The sequence below is a fragment of the Narcine bancroftii genome, chromosome 6 (genome assembly GCF_036971445.1).
Source record: "Narcine bancroftii isolate sNarBan1 chromosome 6, sNarBan1.hap1, whole genome shotgun sequence".
In the NCBI taxonomy this organism is placed as follows: domain Eukaryota; kingdom Metazoa; phylum Chordata; class Chondrichthyes; order Torpediniformes; family Narcinidae; genus Narcine; species Narcine bancroftii.
In genome coordinates this window covers 194,498,452-194,524,226 of record NC_091474.1, presented here as the reverse complement: position 1 = coordinate 194,524,226, position 25,775 = coordinate 194,498,452, and the positions used below count along the sequence as shown (strand labels likewise).

The following is a 25,775-nucleotide window of genomic DNA, read 5'->3' as shown; positions in this document are numbered from 1 at the left end:
CTTAACATCTGAGACCAGCAGCCCCTGAGATGTGCATCCCAGCCATTTCCACTATAACTGGGAGTCTTTTGTTTTAGCCATACCCCTCTGTTTTGGTACTGTTGCATTGTGATTAAGTTATTGGAGGTGCCACCCAGATTCCTGGACTTAATTCAGTTGGACCAGTTGGAGTCCCGTAATGATGAATGAATTTAAAATCATGTAATTCTATAAATCTGTTGTAAAAGCTGAAATCAATGGTGGAAATCTTGAAACTGCTAGATTGTCAGTTTATCTTTGCTGAGTTTCTCCAGCTTTGTGTTTTTACCTCAACCATGGTGTCTGCAGACTTCAGTGATTTACTTTTGTCGTAAAATACTGTCTGGTTCAGAATAACTCATTAAGGAAGGAAATCCCCTGCCCCACTTTCTGAAATGATAGAGCAAGCTACATAATTTAGGAAACAATTAAGAATAGACAATGAACGCTGGTCTTACTATCCACAACCTCATCTCGTGAATAAATTAAAAACCTCTCCAGAATATGCTTCCAAAATTGTCATTGAACAGGACAGAATCAACAGCTGACACCTGCTGTGTGCTGTTGAAGCAATGCACCATTCTGATATGGAAATGTATAGTTTTGATCACCACCAATAAAACTTTTGCTTTTGATATTACAGCAGACAATTTATTAAGGTGTCAGCTGAGCAATTTTGTATTAAGGTTTGAGGCAAGTTTACTTATTTTAGTTCAGTTGCTATGTTGACAAGATTCACTTTCTGCAATTATAGTTTTAAAAGGCAGTATGGAATGAATAATTTTTGCATTTTGTAGAATTTCTGGAGTTGCTTGAACAGTCATCTCAAGAATCTCTTGCAACAAGCAACAAATACAGAAGGAGTCCATCGTGATGCAACCATCTGCAAAGATCCTTGCGGTTTCAGTTGGTGGCTGGTTACCCACCTTGCAATTCTTTACACATTCAATAGAAATGGAACCATTCAGGATAAGGTGGGATGGAATACATATGAATTGTTTTTTTTTTAAATTTGAGTCAACTTTTGGCCTGCTCTAAATACTTCACCTGGGTTCACCATTTATTTTCAGTAAAACATAACATCCATAATCAAGGAAATTTGGATAGAAATAATATGATTCTGTTATAGGGAACAGTGAATTTCTAGTGGATATTTATAGCAGGATTTTCATAGAATATGGACAATTTGGTTCTAAAATAATAACTGCATAAAACATTATTGCTGCAACTGTGAAGATACAGAGTTAGAGTGAAAGGTCAATGACTTTCATCTGAATTGATGACCTTATTGTGGTTCTGGAAGGGAAGGAAATGGGACAAGAATACCAAATTTTTGTCACCACCTTCTATTTCTCATTTTTATTGTAACTGCATATTGCACTTCTTCCCCCTCAAGGTCTCCAATTTGTGATCTTAGTGTGTACAATCTGCTTGCTTCCTTCCCAGGGCCTATCAAGATTCAATTTATTATTATAGTAATAAAACAGTGTCATATTATATGAAATCTTTTTTGCCTGCTGCAAGGCAGACAGATTCACCACTGCAGTCAGAGAGAGAGAGAAGCAAAAGAGAGCCCCTCCAGAGTCACCAAGTGTCTATAGATTCAACTCCAGTGCTTCTTCAGCCCCCCCCCCCCCACAGCCACACAATCTAAACGATTGGCAACCCGAGTCCCCTCACTGGTCCGCCACCGTGATTACCATCCCCACAAGGTCATCTCCTCCGCTTCTCCTTCTCAGATGGGGTGTGATCTTTCTGTCCTCTGGTGCTCTGCTCCAGTCCTCTGCTTCCCTGAAGTCTGCAGCCCCTTGTGGCTGCTGCCATCTTGGGTGCAAGCCTTGGGTTGCGAGATTTCAACTAAAACCACCGTCAGCTCCCTCAGCAGGCCATTCAAAGCCCATGTGGAGCTGATGGCAGCTGACTGAGTAGCTGGACCCCACAGGAGGATTGCATCTCTGGCAATGCTGCCATCTTTTTTTTCCTTCTGGTAGATCTATAGTTTCAACCTGTTGAAGAATTTTTACAATGTATCAGTCCAAACTTTGCGAATATACGCAAGTGTCTTGTAATATAGTTAAAACCACAATGTTGGAAAAATTCAGTGAGTCAAACAGTCCACTTTATATACCAAAGGTAAAGATTCATATCCAGCGTTTCGGGCTTGAGCCCTTCATTAAGGTATTATAAAAATGTATGCAAAGTTGTCCAAGTCTCTCAAACATGACCAATAATGATATATAAAAAAGGGTGGAAATGGTGGAAAGGGGAGGAGCACAATCCCAGAGGTGGATAAGTGATCTATTTTGATTTATAGATTATTTTGCTTTATAAATTACACTGTTTGACCTGCTGAGTTTCTTCAGCATTGTGTTTTCACTTCAATCACGCTTTCTTATATATAGGGTTTTTCTCTGGTTATCATTCATGAAGTAAAACTAATGGAGCATATGATGCAATGCACTCTGAGAGTTGTGACTTGTGATTTTAAACTGACTTCAAAACTGGTAAATTTCCAAACTCAGGCCTGTTACAGATAATAAAGCTTGGTATTTTCCTAAAGGTTGAATTCCTCTTTATCTATTTAATGTGGTAGAAGCACTGCAATGGTTCAATATTAGCTAGAAAACAGCAGCCAGCTAGGAAAATGAATATTTGGACAGGGAATTGACAAGTGTTGCCTGTTTAGCGGTACCAGTGGAATTGAATTCTTGGCCTGATCCCAGGTTCCGACTCCCATCTCTTTTTCTCACATCCCATCGATGAGGTAGTCAGCAATTCCCTTGTTCACCCTATCCCAAAGCTCTGACACAAAGTCTGATTTCTTCCTTTTGTCCTTCCCTTCCTCCTCTCTGGCCCAACTTGGAGATGTGTGCACCTTCACTATCAAACTTCCCACCTCATCTCTTCATCCAGTACCAAAGGGACAGCACCTGATTGACTCTATTGACACCCCTTCCACTCACTCAAATCCAGTCCTTGCTAATGGATGTACACTTGCAATCTGGATAAGCTACAATTTGCATTCAGTTGTGCTCAAATGATCCCAATGGAAGGACCAATTTCTGGACCTTTTGGAGTTCTTAAAAATTATCACTGGGCTTTTGTTTTCAATCCACTAAAACATGTCATGAAAGTCTCCTTCAAAATTGCTTTGGATTTCCAATATTTCTTGGATTATAAATCACCAGTGCCACCACTAGAGAGTTACAAAACAGTGTATAGAAAATAGACAATTTTATCTTAAATCATTGAAACTAATTGTGAAGAAATAAGATTAAATGTATTTACACTTTATTACTGACCTGGAAGTAGCTGCAGGGATTTATGCTAGTTCTGGCTGTCTGGAAATCTGTGTTATGATGGTTCAAATTTCTGGCATCCTCAACTTTCTTTCATTTCAATATTAGCTTTAAATAGCTCACATGTTAAACATCAGAGTGGGCATGTAATGTTTTCACCTTTGATTCTACATTAACAGAAATTGGTCATATATTTTAATGTATTTGTGCAATGCAGAGACTGATTGAAACCAATTGGAGATTTATAGAAGAGCTTCTGAAACTATCTGTGAATGTTAAGGTATGTCAGTGCATCCCTTTGTAATATTCCATTTATGAGGCCTAAGTCTTACTTCTGTTTTTCTGATTTATTGATATAATTCTGTAAATCCAAATTTATCCAGTACATCTGATTTTCTGTTAAAGTGAACGTGACAAAGTGAAAAATCTCAGTGCACTCATGTGGTCCAAACTGTGCAGATCTTGTTTAACTGTGATCTGTAGGGGTTCTCTGAAGTTTCTAAATTTTCATTGTCTATATAAAGATTAAAATAACTCTAATAAATGGTTGTATTTTACTGCATCTTTCAGAAATGCCCTAGAACATATTTCAAAACAACAAACTACTAAATTATCAGCCATTAATGAAGAAATTACAAGACGACTTAGAGCACTGAAAAGACTTACCACTAACACTGATAGGACGGATAAACTGTATTAAAATGAACATCTTCCCAAGGATACAATACCTATTTCAATCATTACCAATTCACCTAACAGAGAAATTCTTCAAGGAGCTAAAGAAAATAATAAGGAAATTCTTATGGAAAGAGGGGAAACCGAGGATAGCACGAGATAAATTAACAGAATGGTACAAACAAGGAGGCTTACAACTACCAAACTTTAAGAATTATTATAGAGCAGCACAATTAAGATACCTATTAGGTTTTTATCAAACAAGGGAAAAACCAGATTGGACCACATTAGATCTAGATAAAATAGGGGATAAGATACCTGAACATATACTATATAAGTGGGATGAAAAATTGGTGCAACGTAGGAATGCACCAGTATTGCACCATCTGCTCAACATTTGGAAGAAGATTCACGTAGAAAGGAAAAAAATAAATTATCAACTACCAAAATTAATATTGACACAAAATCAACTAATCCCTTTCACAATAAATAACCTTTCCTTTAGAGAATGGGAGAGAAAAGGGATCAAAAGATTAGAAAATTGTTTTTCGGGAAATAAATTATTATCTTTTGAACAAATGGACAAATATAATATAACTCACAATACAATGTTTGCATACCACCAGCTGAATACCTACTTGAAGGACAAATTGGGAAACAGTCTGAGGTTACCAGAAGGAAGCAATTTTGAATATGTGATTACAGACACAATGATAATTAAAAGATTTATAACAAACATGTACATCAAACTGCAAGAAAATGAGAACGAGGAAACAAACTAAGCCTAAACAAAAATGGGAACAAGATCTAAACATAAAGATAAAGAATGTAACATGGGAAAAGCTATGCTCCGTAACTATGAGAAATACAATAAACACGAGGTTACGCATGATACAATATAATTGGTTACACAGGCTATACATCACACCCCAAAAGTTAAATAAATGGGACCCAACAGTATCAGACAGATGTTTTCGCTGTAAAAAGGAAATGGGAACAACAATACATGCAATTTGGACATGTGAGAAAGTGAAAAAAATTTGGGAAGATCTAAACCAAATATTAAATAAAATCACAAAAAGCAATATACCAAAAAACCCAGAGATCTTTCTTCTAAGTAATATAAGAAATAACGAATTTGGACTCGATTTGGATGGAGCACAAAAAAGATTTATTATGATAGCCTTGCTGTTGCAAAAAAATGTATTATGTCAACCTGGAAATTAGAAGATAACTTGAGAATACAACAATGGTACATAGAAATGAATAAATGTATTCCATTAGAAAAAATAACATATAATTTAAGAAATAACATAACAATATTTGAACAAATATGGGAACCATACATGAAACACAATAGAGAAATCCTACCATGGACCTCCACCACCTAAAATGACAGAAGGAGAAGACAACGAAATGAACTGACTCAGTCTATAAAAGTAAAAGACAAAAAATTCTGTTTATTTTTATTAAGTGACGACATTGTTTAACGGGTTTAATGTATCTTATAGATTGAACTTTGAATAAATGGGAAGGGGAGAGAGGGAGGGAAGGAAGCGAGGGGGGAAAGGGGAGAAAATGACACTATATATTCAAGAGAAAAATGTCTATGTATTTTGGTCAGTATGGTTTATAGTGTGAAAAATAAAAAAAATTTAAAAAGGGGAGAAAGACAAAAGAGAGAAAACTATAGTTTAATTGGTCTGACTTTAGTGATGGACAAGATTCTGTAGTCTATTATCAAGGATGAGCTTTTGGGATGCTTGAAAGCTCGAGATGAATATGGACATCTTTGAGGAAGTAACACCTGAGAAAGAAGAGTCAGTAGATGTTATTTATTTGTATTTTGGAAGGCCTTTGACAAGGTGATGCACTAAACACTACTAAAAATGATAGGTCTGAATGGTATTTTGGGAAAAGAACAAGCATGGAGAGAAGATTGACTGGTAGAAAGCAAAGAGTGGGAATAAAGGAGTCCTCTACTACCTGGCTGCTAGTGATTAGTGGTGCTCTGCAGGGGTCGGTGTTGAATCCACTACTTTTCAGGTTGTAGATAAATAATTTGGATGATGGAATTGATAGCATTTTGGCCAAGTTAGAGGATGGTGCAAAGATGGGTGAAGAGCCAGGTAGTGTTGAGGAAGGAGGGAGACTGCAGAGGGTCTTGGACAGATTGGGAAAATGGGCAAAGTGGCAGATAGTATACAGTGTAGGAAAATATATGGTCGTGTAATTTGATTGAAGAAATAAAGTAGACTGTTTTTTAAATAGGCACAAAATTCCGAAAATGGAGGTACGAAGAGACTTAGGAATCCTAGTGCAGAGTTCTCTAAAGGTTAACTTGCAGATTATGTTAGTAATAAGGAAGACAAATGCAATATTGGCATTGATTTTTGAGAGGACTAGAATATAAAAGCAAAGATGTAATGCTGAGGCTTTAAAAGGCATTGGAGTATAGTTAGCAGTTTTAGACCCCATATCCAAAGAAGAATATGGTAGTGCTGGAGGGTCCAGAGGAGAATGATTCCAGGGATGTGACAGTTAATGCCTAAGGAACATTTAATGATTCTAGCTGGCCTGTACTCTCTCAATTGTAGAAGGAAGTGGGTGGGGGGGGGGGGGGAAAGTTCTGGATAGAGTGAATGTGGAGAAAATGTCTCTAGTAGTGGAGGAATCTTGGACCAGTGGGCACAACCTCAGAATAAAAGGGGCATCCCTTTACAACAGAGATGAGGAAAAGTTTCTTCAGCCAGAGGGTGGTGAATCTATGGAATTCATTGCCATAGACAGCTCTGGAGGCCGTCATTGGGTATATTTAAAATGGAGGTTGATAGATTCTCGATTAGTAATAGTGTCAACAGATAGGTGGAGAAGGCAGAAAAATGAAGTTGATAGGAAGAATACATCAGCCATGATTAAAATGGCCTAATTCTGTTCCTCTCTCTCATGGTCTTATTAAACAGTATTTCCTCCAACAGTGGGTGAAGTAACTTGAAATCTGTTTAATAGGTTTTAAAAAAAACAATGGTGCTCTGTTCATTGATGAACAATAGCTTTGGTTATTTCACAAATAAAATGATTTTAATCATTGTTTTATTCACTCTTCTATATGCAACATTTTAGAATAGAATTTTGGAAGAACAATTACGGATGCATCTTCTGTGTTGTCTGACTCTGTGTGACCTCTGGCATACCAATCTCAATGCTGTTACTATATTGTGGGAATATTACTGTAAACACTTGGTAAGTACAAAATTTCCTCAATTAGCTGTAGCAACAAAAGCTCACATCTGTAAGATAAGTTTGCCATAATCACTTGAAATAGGTGTAAAAAAATTAAATCATTAATTGCAAAATAGTAATTGTTTAATTTCTCAGTTCAATGATGTTCAGCACCGTTGGGGGAATGTCTGATTCTCATTGCGGATGAGAACAGCAACTTAACAAACAGGAAAATTCACAGCTCCTGGAAGTAATCAGATCCATATTTCTGGAAGGAGACATTTGATTTGGAGTCAATTCAATGGGGGATCATCAGCCTGATTTCGTGATAAGGGATTTAATAATTATATTTTTTTTTATTGTTAACAATGCAGCATGCTGGAAGGTCCTTCTAGTCCATTAAACCTGTGCCACCCAATTAGAAATAATGTACCAACCCTGTACAGCACCCAGAGAAAACCTACGCAGGTCACAGGAAGAACATACAAACTCCTTGTATACAATCCTGACCATGTCACCCTAATTTATCTAATGAAGGAAAGCTTGATGTGAATGGGCCTCTCAATTCAACTAATTTCTCAAGTTTGGAAGAATGAAAGTTAATCTCATTGAGATGTAGAAGATTCTGAGGGGGGTTAAAGAACCAGGGGCAGATTATCAGGCTAGGACTGAGGTGAATGGGCTTTTTCTTGAGAGTTATGAATCTTTTGTAGTGGTAGCTACAAGGGGAGTTAAAATAACGAAAAAGATTCATAACTTGCACTCCTAATGGTTTATTCAAACTGCCCACGCTGCTCCTTTACAAGGCTCCCTGTAAGTCCTGCCCACGCACAGCGTAACGGTGCAGCTGGACGTGCATGTGCAGCCCGCTTGATCAGTGAAGGAGAGGCACCTGGCGGTGCCACCTTGACACAGATGTTCTTCTGTCGCATCCATAACAATGTGGAGCCTGTTCGCCTGTGTGTGCCTCCACATCTTTCTGAATGCAATAAGGCTGAGATAGATATCCATTCTCAAGGGAATTAGAGAATTAATTAGATTTGGCAGTGAAGTGGAATTGAGGCTAAATATCTGGTTAATCTTGATCATCTTAAATGCTGGAGCAGGTTCAAGGGTCAATGTGTACTATTCCCGCTTCCATCCATTTAGTTCTTATAAACTGAAAGTGCTTGGCTATAGATGGTAGCGATACACAACTGATAGAAAGCTAGATTGCAGAGCTCCAAAATTTATGTTAGCATATGGAATTTTTGTTGATAGAAAATATTAAATGGGAATATACTTTTTTGTGCACAAAATAAATATTTTCAGAGACAGTCTTCAAACTTTTTTTTGCTTTTGCTGATATTGCTACTTGTGTGATGTTGATTTTCACATTCTGGCATTGTGATAGTTATTCAAATAAAATCCCACATGGCCACTGACATCCGACTAAATATAGAAAATATTTGCCATTTTTCAATGGGCTTTTCCATTTGACAAGGTCTAATAGTAGATGATGCTTGATTAACAGGAATGGTATAATTCCAGCAACTTTTTGAAATGTAGAGCTGAGAAACCAGTTTTATCTTCAACTGTATTTCTACGAGGCTCTAAAGGCTGTGTACGGCCCCTCACCCCAAGTCCAAAGCCCGCTGCGCAGCTCAGACAGCAAAGTCCTCCTCAGCGACAAGATCTCCATCCTCAACTGATGGTCAGAACACTTCCAATCTCTTTTCAATACCAACCGCTCAGTCCAAGATTCCGCCCTGCTCCAGCTCCCTCAACAGCCCCTAAGGCTAGAGCTGGATGAGGTCCTCACCCAGGATGAGACATATAAGGCAATTGAACAACTGAAAAGTGGCAAAGCAGCAGGTATGGATGGAATCCCCCCCAGAGGTCTGGAAGGCTGGCGGCAAAACTCTGCATGCCAAACTGCATGAGTTTTTCAAGCTTTGTTGGGACCAAGGAAAACTGCCTCAGGATTTTCGTGATGCCATCATCATCACCCTGTACAAAAACAAAGGCGAGAAATCAGACTGCTCAAACTACAGGGGAATCACGCTGCTCTCCATTGCAGGCAAAATCTTCGCTAGGATTCTCCTAAATAGAATAATACCTAGTGTCGCCGAGAATATTCTCCCAGAATCACAGTGCGGCTTTCGCGCAAACAGAGGAACTACTGACATGGTCTTTGCCCTCAGACAGCTCCAAGAAAAGTGCAGAGAACAAAACAAAGGACTCTACATCACCTTTGTTGACCTCACCAAAGCCTTCGACACCATGAGCAGGAAAGAGCTTTGACAAATACTAGAGCGCATCGGATGCCCCCCAAAGTTCCTCAACATGGTATCCAACTGCACGAAAACCAACAAGGTCGGGTCAGATACAGCAATGAGCTCCCTGAACCCTTCTCCATCAACAATGGCGTGAAGCAAGGCTGTGTTCTCGCACCAACCCTCTTTTCAATCTTCTTCAGCATGATGCTGAACCAAGCCATGAAAGACCTCAACAATGAAGACGCTGTTTACATCCGGTACCGCACGGATGGCAGTCTCTTCAATCTGAGGCGCCTGCAAGCTCACACCAAGACACAAGAGAAACTTGTCGATGAACTACTCTTTGCAGACGATGCTGCTTTAGTTGCCCATTCAGAGCCAGCTCTTCAGCACTTGACGTCCTGTTTTGCGGAAACTGCCAAAATGTTTGGCCTGGAAGTCAGCCTGAAGAAAACTGAGGTCCTCCATCAGCCAGCTCCCCACCATGACTACCAGCCCCCCCACATCTCCATCGGGCACACAAAACTCAAAACGGTCAACCAGTTTACCTATCTCGGCTGCACCATTTCATCAGATGCAAGGATCGACAACGAGATAGACAACAGACTCGCCAAGGCAAATAGCGCCTTTGGAAGACTACACAAAAGGTCTGGAAAAACAACCAACTGAAAAACCTCACAAAGATTAGCGTATACAGAGCCGTTGTCATACCCACACTCCTGTTCGGCTCCGAATCATGGGTCCTCTACCGGCATCACCTACGGCTCCTAGAACGCTTCCACCAGCGTTGTCTCCGCTCCATCCTCAACATTCATTGGAGCGCCTTCATCCCTAACATCGAAGTACTCGAGATGGCAGAGTCCGACAGCATCGAGTCCACGCTGCTGAAGATCCAGCTGCGTTGGGTGGGTCTCGTCTCCAGAATGGAGGACCATCGCCTTCCCAAGATCATGTTATATGGCGAGATCTCCACTGGCCACCGTGACAGAGGTGCACCAAAGAAGAGGTACAAGGACTGCCTAAAGAAATCTCTTGGTGCCTGCCACATTGACCACCGCCAGTGGGCTGATATCGCCTCAAACCGTGCATCTTGGCGCCTCACAGTTCGGCGGGCAGCAACCTCCTTTGAAGAAGACCACAGAGCCCACCTCACTGACAAAAGACAAAGGAGGAAAAACCCAACCCCAACCAACCAATTTTCCCCTGCAACCGTGTCTGCCTGTCCCGCATCGGACTTGTCAGCCACAAACGAGCCTGCAGCTGACGTGGACATTTACCCCCTCTATAAATCTTTGTCCGCGAAGCCAAGCCAAAGAAGAAGCAGATTTGTCATCGTAATTGTACTAGTGCAATCTGCTGAGTCAGCATTCTCCAGTGCAGAAAAATGCAAAATTCATGTGCTGCCAGTCCAGTCCACAGTGCAGAACAGTGCAAAATGCATGTACAGACATAACAAATGATGCATATACACATGTACATACATTACAGTAAATATGATTAATAAATAGAAGAGTCACGGAGAGTAGATAATAAATGTTTCATGGTGTAGGGGGCCCTCCCTGATTTTATGAGCCCTCTTTAAACAATGATGTCATAAATCACATCAATGGGGCAGAGGGAGACCCCAGTGATCCTCTCTGCCATTTTTATGGTCCTGTGGTTTGGCTTGTGATCCAATGCTCTCCAGCAAATGTACTGCATTGTGATGCAGTCAGCTACGAAGCTTTCAATAGAGCTCCTGTATAAAGTTGACAGAATGGTGGCAGGTAGCCTTGCCCACCTTGGCCTTCTAAGGAACTGTTGTCACTGTTGTGCCTTCCTGACAAGTGAGGAGGTATGTGTCCGGGATAGGTCACTTCTTAGGTGGACTCCAAGGAACTTGCTCTTCACTCTCCACTACTGAGCTATTAATGTTCTAATGGAGGGTGGTCATCTCTGGTCCTCCTGAAGTACACAATCATCTCCTTTATCTTGTCTACGTTCAGATGCAGGGTGTTATTTTGCACCATTTTATAAGATTTTCCACCCCTTCTCTGTATTTTGACTCATTGTTGCAGAGGTAATTGTCCTTTATTAATCCAATTGGAGTTCAGTGATAAATTTTGAATATTCATGTAATCTGAAAAGTTCAGAGACATAATTTCAGGCTTTTAAAATGGTAAGTCTGCTGAAATATTTTCTTTCTATAGGAGTATATTTTAAATCCGAGGGTGTCTTTAAAGAAAGATGTACATATTTCAAATTATTAGTCCATTATAGATTGAAAGGCAAAATCATTGATTTAATAAATATTACTTTCATATGTAGCACTTGGATGTTTGGATATCACTGAATTTGTCTGTCCTGTATTACAGAATAGTCCCTTCAACATTCCTTGGCTGGGCTTACAAGGACTGGCCAGTGTAATAAGCAAATCGCCTTTTGCTTTGCTTGAAATAACAAGGACATGTTGCAGTGGTGACCAAAGCTCTAATTTGTACGAATTGCAGAATAGTTTTCAGCTCTTCCTCAGAATTTTAGCTTTGCAAATTACAAAAGTACAGGAAACCAATGGAACACATCCATGGAAACAGCTGAAAGGAAGGTAATTAAAGATGGTGTAAATTAGTAAAAATGTTTTCTCTTACCTCACATTTACCAACATCCTAACTTGAAAATTTGTGGATAATCACTGGGTCTAAATCTGGATCTTTCTATTCAGCAGCCTTTATCAAAATGACCATTGTCTTAGCTAATAAAGACTAGCAATCTCCTGGTGTCATAAATTTAAAAGGACAGGGTTTTGGCTTCTTGGATCATTGGGATCTCTTTTGGGGAAGGCATGACCTCTACAAGAAGGATGGGTTACACCTAAACCCAAAAGGGGTCAATATATTGGCAGCTAGGTTTGGTACAGCCGTCGGGTGCGGTTTAAACTAATTTGGCAGGGAGGTGGGAATCTGTATAATTGGGCAAAGGACAGAAAAGATAAAACAGGAAAAGTTAGGTTAGGCAGCGAAAGTAAAAAAATCAGAAAGAGCAAGGAGGGTGAAAAAAGCAAATCTGAAGGCTTTATATCTTAATGCGAGAAGCATTCGGAATAAGGTAGATGAACTAGCTGTGGAAATTGAGATAAACAAATATGATTTGATTGGGATTACAGAAACATGGCTGCAGGGTGGGCAAGCCTGGGAACTTAACATCCCGGGGTTTACGATATTTAGGAGGGATCGGCAAGAAAGAAAAGGGGGTGGAGAGAGAAGGGACCGACACAATTGACAGGAAGGATATTAACTCAGAAGATGCGGAATCTATACGGGTAGAACTGAGGAATAGCAAGGAGCCGAAAACGTTAGTGGGTGTGGTATATAGGCCTCCAAATAGTAGTGTAGAGGTGAGGGAAGGCATTAAAAGAGAAATTAGAAAAGCATGCAATGAGGGAACAGCTGTCATCATGGGAGACTTTAATTTGTATATAGATTGGACTAGTCAAATTGGTAAAAATACTGAAGAGGAGGAATTCCTTGAATGTTTACAGGACAGTTATCTAGACCAATATGTCGAGGAACCAACTCGGGAGCAGGCCATTATAGATTGGGTATTATGCAATGATAAGGGGCAAATCAACAATCTTGTTGTATGAGGCCTTTTGGGTAGGACCGATCACAATATGATCGAATTCTCATTCGACGTGGAGAGTGATGAAATTAAAACCAAGATTAAGGTCCTCAATTTAAATAAAGGGAATTATGATGGTATGAGACGGGAGTTGAGTAAGATTTATTGGGTGGTGTTTATGGGGGAGTTGACTGTGGATAGACAATGGAAAGCATTCACAGATCTAATGGAGAAATTGCAAAAATCGTTTATACCGGTTTGGCATAAAAATAAACCAAAAAAGGTGACTCAACCGTGGATAACAAGGAAAATTAGAGACAGCATTGGGTCCAAAGAGAGAGCATATCAATTGGCCAAAAAAAGTACCGCAACCGAAGACTGGGAGCAGTTCAAGATGCACCAAAGGAGGACAAAGGGATTAATCAAGAGAGCAAAAATAAATTATGAAAGTAAGCTTGCGGCAAATATAAAAACCGACTGCAAAAGCTTTTATAAATATGTCAAGGGGAAAAGATTGGTGAAATCCAGAGTAGGTCCTTTGCAGTCGGAATCAGGGGAATATATAATTGGGAATAAGGAAATGGCAGACCAATTAAATTCTTACTTTAGTTCTCTTTTTACAAGAGAGGATACAAATAACCTCCCAATGATGTTGGGAAACATAGAGACTAATGCAAGGGAGGAACTGAAAGAAATCAGTATCTCTAAGGACATGGTCTTGGGGAAATTGATGGGATTGAAGGCAGATAAATCCCAAGGGCCTGATAATCTACATCCTAGGGTACTTAAGGAAGTGGCCATTCAGATAGCAGATGCTTTAAGAATTATTTTCCAGAACTCGATAGACTCGGGATGAGTACCCATGGATTGGAGGGTAGCTAATGTTACCCCACTATTTAAAAAGGGGGGTAGAGAAAAAGCAGGGAATTATTGGCCGGTGAGTCTTACATCAGTAGTGGGCAAAATGATGGAATCCATTATTAAGGATGTAATAGCGGAGCATATGACTAGCAGAGAAGGGATCGGACGGAGTCAACATGGATTTACAAAAGGTAAATCATGCTTGACAAATCTATTGGAATTCTTTGAGATGGTGACAGGTAAAATAGATGGGGGAGAGCCAGTGCATGTGGTGTACCTGGACTTCCAAAAGGCCTTCGATAAGGTCCCGCATAAACGACTGGCTTCCAAAATCAAGGCTCATGGGATTGGGGGCAAAGTATTGATGTGGATTGAGAACTGGCTGGCAGGTAGAAGACAGAGAGTTGGGATAAATGGCTCGTTTTCTGAGTGGCAGGCGGTGACCAGAGGGGTGCCACAGGGATCTGTACTGGGACCCCAGCTGTTCACAATTTACATTAATGATCTGGATGACGGGATTGGATGTAATATCTCCAAATTTGCAGATGACACTAAGCTAGGAGGGGTTGTGTGCACGGAAGAGGGGGTCAGGAAGCTCCAGTGTGATTTAGATAAATTGAGGGACTGGGCAGATACATGGCAAATGCACTACAATGTGGATAAATGTGAGGTTATCCACTTTGGTAATACAAACCGGAGGGCAGATTAATAATTGAATGGCAATAGATTAAGAGATGGGGAAGTGCAGAGAGACCTAGGGGTACTTGTACATCAGTCTCTGAAGGCGAGCATGCAGGTACAGCAGGCGGTTAAAAAGGGTTTAACCTTAAGAGGGTTTGAGTATAGGAACAAGGATACCTTACTGCAGCTGTACAGGGCCTTGGTGAGACCACAACTGGAGTATTATGTGCAGTTTTGGTCACCTTATCTAAGGAAGGATGTTCTTTCAATGGAGGGAGTGCAGAGGCGATTCACCAGGCTGATACCTGGAATGGCAGGAATGACTTATGAGGAAAGATTGCGCAAATTGGGTTTGTACTCGCTGGAGTTTAGAAGATTGAGAAGGGATCTCATAGAGACATAAAATTCTGGCAGGACTGGACAGAATGGATGCAGATGGGATGTTTCCAATGATGGGAAAATCCAGAACCTGGGACCATGGTTTGAGGATAATAGGCAAACCATTTAGGACCGAGATGAGGAGGAATTTCTTTACCCAGAGGATGGTGAATCTGTGGAATTCATTGCCACAGAGGGCAGTAGAGGCAGGTTCATTAAATATATTTAAGAGGGAATTAGATATATTTCTTCAGTATAAGGGCATTAAAGGTTACGGAGAGAATGTGGGGACGGGATACTGAACTTTAAGATCAGCCGTGATCTTGTTGAATGGCGGAGCAGGCTCGAAGGATCGAATGACCTACTCCTGCTCCTATCTTCTATGTTTCTATAAATAAATATTGCAATACAAAATTGGATTACTTTTGTGAGCTTCTATCATTAAAAGGTAATTTGAATGACTGTATTTTCAAAATTAAAATTTATTTACTGAAATATGTTACAGTACAATTCTGATCCAAAATGGTCGGGACTGGGCCGATTTCTGATAAATGTTTTTTAAACGCAGCCCAGTGGAAACACAAATCACTTTTAACAGTGTTTAAACAACAACAAGGGAAGGCTTTTTAAGCATTAAATTAATATTTAATTATCACCCCAAAAAATGCTGGCCACTGCCAATCACTGAAACAAACCCACTGAGACCTTGCTCGAGCTGGGAGCCCAATGTCCCCGGTCATTTCAGCTCCAAATAAATTTGGTTAAATTAGGATTTTGGAGAAGCTGATTTCAGATAATTGGAGTTGTACAACATTAATTTCATTGTTCTTCAGTAAAATAAAGCAAATACCATATATTTTGGCGTATGAGTTGAGTCGTGAAACCCTTGAAAATAATTCTCAAAAAGGGGAGGTCAACTTTTCTGCCGGATATACTTTTTGTGACCTGAAATTCACTGAACAAACCAGATTGATGTCAATTCAGCATCCAAGCTAATGCTGGAAACAACCCCCACTACCCGTGACGTTGCTCCTTGACACATCCCCACTGCCATAACTGTTCCTACCTGGGACCCTGAGGTCGCCGCTCCTGCTGGTTGGCCGAGGTTTCTGCTCCCACCTGGAGCACAATGTCACCACTCCAGCTCTGTGGGCTGTCGCTATTGCTGATGTTTCTTTTTATTTACTTACAGCTTTTTTTCGTGCAATTGGGGTGATTTAATTTTTTTTAAATTGGGTTGTTCCTGGGAGGCCCGGACAGCTTAAAAAATGGGGGTCCACGAATGCTGTTCGACTTGTGCACTGAAATATACAGTAATAAATTTTCTGAAAACCTTGGTTCAATATTTCAATATGATCATTTCATTTGTGCTAGTTTAACAGATGTCGATTTTCATACAGCAGTTTTGTGAGGCAAGTCTACTAATTCTATTGAAGACAATACAATTGATTGAAATACTTGACCTTTTTCAGTTTCTGATGAACCAAGATAAATTATCTGTTAATCTTGCAGGATTTATTCCAAGTTTCATCAACGAAAGATGCAGGAACTTACAGAGTTGGGCCTTCATAATTTCTTCAACCTTTTTCTAGTTCTTGCAGAAGTGGCTGGGATTGAGGATGTTGTCAGCCGGGTATCAGACCTCCTTGACCTTTTAAAGTCAAGACTGCTCTCCACTGCCCAACAATCAATGATTTGGAAGGGTTACTTTGCATTTCTTCTGATGTACGAGGAGAAAAATGTTGACATCAGTTCTCTTGCCATAAAACTGTCATCTCATTTTGAAAACCTAGCAAAAGAATTCTTCTTGAAAACCACTAACCCCACCCGAAAAGCAACCCTTTGGCCATTGTTATTAACATATATTGATGGGGTTCAGGAGGTATTCGAGACCAGTTCCTTCCTACATCTTTCAGAGGAGAAGCTATTGAATGAAGGCTTTGACCTGGTATACCATGCTTGCAGGGAATCGGAACTATGTGCAGCACTTTCATTTCTACAAGTTCTTCTGGCTCGTTTGAGGTGAGTGATTGTTCCTCTTCAATATTTTTCTGAGCAGTGCTCAAGTTTGAACTATGTTTTTGTTATCTGTTTGCAAAACATTTTGTTACAATGCATCTTATTGGCAATGGAGTTTATCATATCTTTTACCTGAAGGACCTTTTTTGATTGTTGAGCCCAAATAATTTAAAACTGTGGTGAATAGCCAGTCACCAAGAGTGTGCTGATCTTTGCTGGCCATGCAGAATTCAGATACTTATGTTTGAGATTTGGGGAAGCAAAGAAGAAGACTCCCTTGGAATTAGTTTGGAGGCACATTTAGCGTTTTGCTCCCAACTGATGCTTCATATATTTAGTCATGGAACACTGAAAACTGTTCTGGAGTGTGATAAACTGTAAATCCACATGATCACGAATGGAATGGCAAAACATTTTGCAAACATATAAGCTGAGACTATGAGTTCAGCAAGTAGTGTACTGTTCAGGTCTCCTGGTCAATGAAGATATTATGTTCCTAATGTCCCTTTGGTATTCGAAAATTCACATCACAGGAGTTTACATTTTATTATTTCCCATGGAAGAAATTCATCTTGATAACAAACACTGAGATATTTTGTCAACTGTGGTCTAAACAATCTTTAAATTAAATGGAGATGAAGATGGGGGAGGCGACAGGGTCAGATGAGTTGGGCAATGGGCTCTAGTGCATGTTTTTCAGGGGATGATAATGTTGTGGTGAGCACTGATTCATAAGAGACCGATGTTGACACTTTCAATATCAAGTGAAGACTTGTAATTTATGCCTCTTCATGTATCTCAAAGAAACAATAAATGCTTTGTTCAGTGCCCATCTTTACACTATTTTCCATTTTGGGATTATTATTTTTGTGAATTATAGAATCCTCTTTTATTTATGGAAGAAATTGTTTAAGACGATCACGGAAAGTGATATCTCAGTGTTTTTTTTTTAAGTTCTGATTATTTTTCTTCTGACTCGTTGCTGTTTGCTCTTCTTTTGGCTCCTGAATGTGCTCGGTTGTCATGCCTGATTCACTTGCTGAGGAAAAAAAACTTCACTTTTGAACTCTGCATCATGCTTCACCATTATAACATTTTCCAGTGTGTGTGTGTATTTTTATATATAATGTATAGACATCTGGGACATGGTCAAGGCTTAGTACAAGATGGATGGTTTTCAGGAAAGCTTGAAAAGGAAGGAAAGGGTAAACAGACGAGTATTTGGAGGGAGAATTCTAGAAGTTAGCCAAGTTCTCTCAGGTGCTTCATGCACAACTTCCAGTCATGATATTATCAAAATCCGAGATAAACAAAAAGCCTCAAGAAGCAAAGTTTTCATAGTTGAGGCTGAAAGACATTGCAGAGATGCAGAAGGAACAGGGCATGGAAGGAGTTATTGACAAAGGTGGTTTATAAAGGTGGCATTGTTTAACCGAGAGTCACTGTAGGGTCATTGAGCAAATTGATGAACAACACCAAGTGGAATATTGCAAAATTTTGATTAACTGGGTTGCGTCGTGCGGAAGGCAAGAAGCTGGCTCAGAAAACATTGGAATGGACAGTTTAAAACGTAGCAAGTGTGCAGTTCACTGTTCAGGCCACCAATATGCTGAGAATGGGCAGGGAATGGAGGTGATAGTTGGCGCAGATATGTGCATGGGTGCCATGTTTGGACTCTGAGAGAGCCCTGAAGTTATAAATGATTTGCTTGAGAGAAGGATTGTTGTCAGGTTTGGAATGGTGACAATGAGGCTTTTCTCTATTATCCACCATGTTCTTCAAACCCTTCCTCCATTCAGCAACCTGCCCTTCCCTTTAAAGAATAAAATGCAACTAATCACTACAATTCTATAGTATTCAATTTTGTTCAGAACTTTCCCCATAACAAAACACCTATGAAAGCCTGCATCCAAACATGAACCAGACTTGATCTTTCACTAACATTTAATAGCTATTGTCATTTCAATACCAAGTAATAACTACCTTGATCCAGCCTCATCAGCTCGCCTTTTAGTGGCACTGGCATTGCTGAGGCTCTCCAATCAAAACCTTGGAGGTCTCCATTGACTAGGTATGTTAGTAATGTGGCTTAGCCAACCAAATAAACTCTGCTACTGCAGGAATAAGGCAGTCTGACAGACTGCTCTTGACAGCCAAATACTACTTCATAACAAAATGCAATTTCAGGGGTAAACTTTTGAAACCGAGTCATTGATAAGTGCACTCAACAGGTAATATGCACAGCACAAGAATCCACAAAAATAGACAAAATGCTTGACTGATGTTTTGCTGCAATTGGGTAAAGTTCAAATATTGAGATTTCAGATTTATTGTCAGAGCACATATGTGGCATCACATACAATCATGAGATTGCGAGTGAGGCACAATTACCACTTATTGGTAGTGTAAAACAACTGTACTTGATGTATACGTAAAAAATAAAAGAAATGTAAACAAACGGCAACACAGAAGAAAAAAAATCACAAAAGTACAAATGTCAAATTCACCAGCCAGAGTTTTCAAAGAAAGACTTGTTCTAACAAAAAAGATGTTATATTTGTATCCATTAGAATTGTTAAATCTCCTCTTGTGGGAAGGTGTGTTACGATGGAGAGGTTGAAGGAAAAGAATTGAATTGAAGAATGGGCAGAGATGTTTATAAACAATAAGATGGTTTCTGAAGGAAAGGGACAGAGTGAATGAGAGGTTCTGAGTCCCAACTTCATGAATCATCATGTTGTGAACTGCTCAGTACTTTTCTGTGCACAGTTCAATGTCCTAAATTGCTAGCTGAACAGTTATTGCATCAGATATTTGTCAAGTCTTTGATTACAGAGATGCAGAGGTGTGGTACAAGTCCGGAATCACCATTCAAGTGACTTTTGCAATCTGACATTTATTTAAGGTGATGCATCTGATTACTCAATTATCAGATATTTTCATATTGATGGGATAGTTCGAGTGGACAATGGATAGAATAGGAATTACTTTCACTCCATTGAGGTTGAGTTCAACTCATGACATCTCTCCTCATATTTTAAGTGCCATATATTACGGTGATATACAGCAATGAGCTCTCTGAACCCTTCTCCATAAACAATGGCATGAAGCAAGGCTGCGTTCTCGCACCAACCCTCTTTTCAATCTTCTTCAGCATGATGCTGAACCAAGCCATGAAAGACCTCAAAATGAAGACGCTGTTTACATCCGGTACCGCATGGATGGCAGTCTCTTCAATCTGAGGCGCCTGAAAGCGCACACCAAGACACAAGAGCAACTTGTCCGTGAACTACTCTTTGCAGATGATGCCACTTTAGTTGCCCATTCAGAGCCAGCTCTTCAGCGCTTGACGTCCTGTTTTGCAGAAACTGCCAAAATGTTTGGCCTGGAAGTCAGCCTGAAGAAAACTGAGGTCCTCCATCAGCCAGCTCCCCACCATGACTACCAGCCCCCCACCACATCTCCATCAGGCACACAAAACTCAAAACGGTCAACCAGTTTTCCTCCTTTGAAGAAGACCGGAGAGCCCACCTCACTGACAAAAGACAAAGGAGGAAAAACCCAACACCCAATCCCAACCAACCAATTTTCCCCTGCAACCGCTGCAACCGTGTCTGCCTGTCCCGCATCGGACTTGTCAGCCACAAACGAGCCTGCAGCTGACGTGGACATTTAACCCTCCATAAATCTTCGTCTGCGAAGCCAAGCCAAAGAAATTGAGTAATGAAACCCCCCCCCAAAATTTTTTTTAATGGGGTAGACTTGTATGCCTGATGTACTTTTGAGACCTTAAATTCAGCTCAAAATCGAATCCACACTGATCTGGCATACAAGTCGACCCTTGAAAAACCAAACAAAAACACAACAGCGATAGATTTTCATTGAGATTTCTATTGAAAACGACAACATAATTAGCACCCTTCAAAATCATTATAATTTTCTGAAAACAACAAATTTAGAACCCTTCAAGATCACTCTCGCTGTCATCGTCTGAAGCAAAGATGGTGGCAAGTACATCCATACTCTCATTGTTTAAACAGTCATCATGTGGGTCCCAGTCTGTATCTGATGAGGCAGTTTCAGCTTTGTTGAGAGTGTCCCACAATAATTCGTCTTCCATGCCTCAATTATACAAGAGATGCAGCACTTTTTAAACTATTTTATCACAGGCTCTACTTTAACTTTGTTTCATGCCTTGAGCACGAAGTTACACAGCATATCAAGTGATGCAGCACACATTGCCTCACCTTTTGTAAACAACTTTTCTGCGCTCTATATCCATGTATTCCATTCTTCGTGCACATAGTCTTTGAATGGCTTGTTCAAGCAAATGTTGAGAGGTTGCATTATAGATGTCAAACCTCCCAGGATAACCACCATCTGATAATCTACTTTTAGTGTTCTCTGTTAAGTGGCTATGAAACTTCTATCAGACCAGCAAACTCCATTCTTTGCATAAACCACCTGGCTGCCTGTTCTACACATTGTCTATCTATAGTTTTACACCATTTTCATCCATCCATCCTCTTTCATGAAAATGTACAAAAATACCTGCCAGGAATTTCATATTCTGTTTAATTTTGCATTTGAAGATTACCATGGGTCATAACTTTGTCCTGTTGGACGTGCACGATAAACCTGATCCTTTTGTGGCCTATACTTCTGGTTTGCACAGCTTTACCAACTTTCCATTCCACTGTTCTATTGCCTTTCCTGTTGAAATTCATGGGGGTTTCGTCCAGGTTTCCAAAATTTGCAAATGTAAACTGGTGCTTCTGTGGTTACATATAATTTCTTTTCTTTGGCTTGGCTTCGCGGACGAAGATTTATGGAGGGGTAAAGTCCATGTCAGCTGCAGGCTCGTTTGTGGCTGACAAGTCCGATGCGGGACAGGCAGACATGGTTGCAGCAGTTGCAAGGGAAAATTGGTTGGTTGGTGTTGGGTTTTTCATTCTTTGTCTCTTGACAGTGAGGTGGGCTCTGTGGTCTTCTTCAAAGGAGGTTGCTGCCCGCCGAACTGTGAGGCGCCAAGATGCACGGTTTGAGGCGATGTCAGCCCACTGGCGGTGGTCAATGTGGCAGGCACCAAGAGCTTTCTTTAGGCAGTCCTTGTACCTCTTTGGTGCACCTCTGTCTCAGTGGCCAGTGGAGAGCTCGCCATATAACACGATCTTGGGAAGGCGATGGTCCTCCATTCTGGAGACGTGACCTACCCAGCGCAGTTGGATCTTCAGCAGCGTGGATTCTATCTCGAGTACTTCGATGATGGAGATGAAGTCGCTCCAATGAATGTTGAAGATGGAGCAGAGACAACGCTGGTGGAAGCGTTCTAGGAGCCGTAGGTGATGCCGGTAAAGGACCCATGATTCGGAGCCGAACAGGAGTGTGAGTATGACAACGTCTCTGTATACGCTAATCTTTGTGAGGTTTTTCAGTTGGTTGTTTTTCCAGACTCTTTTGTGTAGTCTTCCAAAGGCGCTATTTGGCTTGGCGAGTCTGTTGTCTATCTCGTTGTCGATCCTTGCATCCGATGAAATGGTGCAGTCGAAATAGGTAAACTGGTTGACCATTTTGAGTTTACATATAATAAACTGGTGAAAACTTACAACTTTATGATCAAGATCTTTTGGTAGTTTCTGTGCAATTTTTGTTTTTTTGCAGGTTTTTCCTGTTCATGAAACGATTGCACCAGCCTACTGTCGCCTCAAAATCTTCACTGAGGTCTGAGTGCGACTTGGCTCACTGTAGTGCAAATAATTTTATTTTACTTTGGGTGACTATGTAGCAATCTTGCCTCTGTTCACGTCCCCATTCTGCAACGTGATTTTCCAACTCTGGCCAAAGAGTGATTATTTTTCTCAAAGGACATGGCCTTTTTGGTATGTTTCTTTAAGTCTCTCCTTTCTTCTCCCATATTCTTATCAACTTCTCATCCACATCCAATGTCCTTGCAGCAGCCCCGATGTTGGTTTTCTTGGCCATTTCTACCACTTTCAACTTAAAGCTCGCTTCATATTTTCATTGCATGCTGCATTGTGTGGATGGACCCTCCATGATAGTAATCCCCTCCAGCAGATCATTCCACGCAATCTGAGGGTTGCCATATACGCTGGTCAACAGCCCATCTCTGGAGTCGTGAGCTCTGGGGGTAGACGTACGCTGGTCATTCGGGCACCTCAGGTACCCAAAAAATGGGGTCGACTTGTATGCCGGATATACCATAAAACCCTTAAAATGAGGCTGAAAAGGAGGGTTCAGCTTGTAAGCTGAAATATACGGTATCATCTGTTCAGCATTCAGTGCGGTGTTTCATCTCCCATATTTCCAGTTTAACTCCAGAATGGGAAGCTTTGGTTAAGTAGTAAGCTTTCTCGTACCAAAACTGCATTTAAAGTTTCTACTATTTTACATTTGTGTACTCCTATGCGATGACATATGAATCACTCATCAAATTAAAATGGCAGTATTTTATTTGTGCCACACTGACTTCAAAGTGATTAAAATTATAAAGTGAATTTGCATTTAAATATATTAGTTTGTCTTTGATTACTGGCTGGTTAAAGATGGATAATACCTTCTGATGAGGAACTAAATTGACATTACATTGAAGTAAAAATGGAGATTGGTAGAATTATTCAATAGGTCAGACAGTATCTGTTGAGAAAGAGTAAGCCGACGTAAATTTTTATCTCAAACACTGATGTGCATGGCTTCCTGAGCAATTTCAGTATTCTCTTTTTTTTTAAAGTTCCGATTTCTTTCAACTGGACTTTGTTAAAAACCTACTGATCAGTTAACTGATGATATCTTCTGGAAAAGACTATTCAAGTGATTGCAATGTTTTGTTAAATTACTGTGATATTCTTGTGGTGTTTCTGAGTGGCAGTAGTTTTTTTTTAATTTCGTGATATATTGATTGTCCTCTTGTGAAGTGTGACTATTGCTACTGTTTATTTCAAGTACTAACTAGAAAATGTATATCTCTTCCATAACCTCTTTAGACCCTTTCAGGCAAACGTCTGTTTTTTTTTTATTGTTACAAGGGAAAATACATTACATTGTTTTGGCCGATGTTTGCATTACATTTTATTTCACTGATTTTTGTTTTTTTGGTTGAAAGCAAGGATAAATTAGTTCCTTCCAAAAACTACCTGAAGAGTTCTGACATTTTACGATGAAATATTAGAATTTGAAATGATTGTAATGTGGAAATATCCTTTCGTTGAACTCCATTTTAATCCCAGGAGCCCAATTACATCTCAACCTGTGTGCTAAGTGAGATGCATGTGAATGAGATGTGTTGTGTAATTATTTTTATAGACTCTGAAATGCAAGCTTTGTAGGCAAACAAAGAAAAGGGATGGACTTCCACTATTTTCAAAATTACTCCACTGGACAGCTACTGACAGAGACAGCTTAGTTCTACGCGGAGAGCATGTATGTAGGGTTCAGGAAAGGGACAACAGTATATGCCACATTGTAAAATAATATTTGCTAATATGTAGAACTCCGGGCTCAGAGCAAAGTTAAGACTGAATTTCAAGTTATGATCTGCATTACTACCAAGGTTTTTTTTAAATGTACATTTTGTACCTTTAAATATAGCTCCTTTATCTGGTTTCTTGAGGCTCTGGTTGCTTGAATTCCAAATAATAGGGGTTTTCTGTACCTAATCTATCAGCCTTCAGATTCCCAACTGAACTCTTGATGGATTGAAGGCAGCAATTAGAGTTGTGGAGTTCCACACAGCACAGAAAAAGTCCTTTTGTCCCAACTTGTCCATGCTAATTATGTTTGGCCAATGTACCTCTAATCTTTCCTGTCCCTGTTCCTGTCTAAATACCTTTTGATCATTATGTTTGTCCCTGCCTCTACAACTTCTGGAAGCTCATTCTACCTGCTCACCATCCTTTGTGTGAATACGGTACCCCTTGGGTCCCTTTAAAATCTTTCCCTTTTCACCTTGAATCTATGGCCTCAAGTTTTAGATTCCCCCACCTAGGGAAAAATATGATGACTTATCGATGCACCTCATAATTTCTTAAACCTCAAAGTACACTCTGATGGGTGGGGGGAGGGGGGGAGTCTATTAGTTCTGGTAACATTCTCCTGAATCTTTACTGCACTCTTTCTAGCTTAATTATATCTTTCCTATAGCTGGGTGAGCAGAAATGCACAAGGTACTTCAAGTGTGGTCTCCCTGACATCTTTTTCTGTTGTAATATGATGCCCAAACCAATGAAAGCAAGTGCTTAGGCAGCAACTTTTGAATGTATTTATTTGTGATGACCAAGCAGTGCAGATACCAGTGGAAAAGAGCAAAAAAGAATCTGCTAAAAGTTTGATGGGTGCATGAACTGTTTGGATGTGTAAGTGATATTGAGTCAGGAGGAAAAATAAAGTGGCATATGGAAGGAAGCAAAGAATAAATGTGTTTCAAACATAGAGAAATTGTTAAATATTGGTGTATAGAAAGATTTTGATGTACTGAACATAGTACAGCAGCAACTTGAGAAATAACTACAGCTGCTGGAAATCTGAAATAACAAACAGTCTACGAGATTGGTCTTCAGTGTATTTTTTAAAAAATCTCTCAATTTGTCTTTCAGCAAGATGGACAGTGTTGTTCTTTGGCAGGAAAATTAAAGTCTTGATTTTGTCAGAGTAGTTTTTATTTCTCTCAGCCTGCACTTTCCAAATGGTAGTCCTCGCTAAAGTGTTTTTAGCTCTTTGATTCTTATCACCCCTCTTCTGAAATTCAAGCTGA

General features: G+C 40.0%; 1 protein-coding gene across 1 annotated transcript in view; it reads left to right on the top strand.

Annotated features, from left to right (window-relative positions):
* Nucleotides 1-25,775, top strand: part of mms22l (MMS22-like, DNA repair protein) — a 173,600-nt gene that overhangs the window by 22,202 nt on the left and 125,623 nt on the right. Inside the window, exons 9-13 of the mRNA XM_069887105.1 lie at nucleotides 816-992; nucleotides 3,535-3,597; nucleotides 7,116-7,235; nucleotides 11,827-12,056; nucleotides 16,502-17,011. Coding sequence (XP_069743206.1) covers nucleotides 816-992; nucleotides 3,535-3,597; nucleotides 7,116-7,235; nucleotides 11,827-12,056; nucleotides 16,502-17,011 — 1,100 coding nt within the window. The remainder of the gene's footprint in view (nucleotides 1-815; nucleotides 993-3,534; nucleotides 3,598-7,115; nucleotides 7,236-11,826; nucleotides 12,057-16,501; nucleotides 17,012-25,775) is intronic.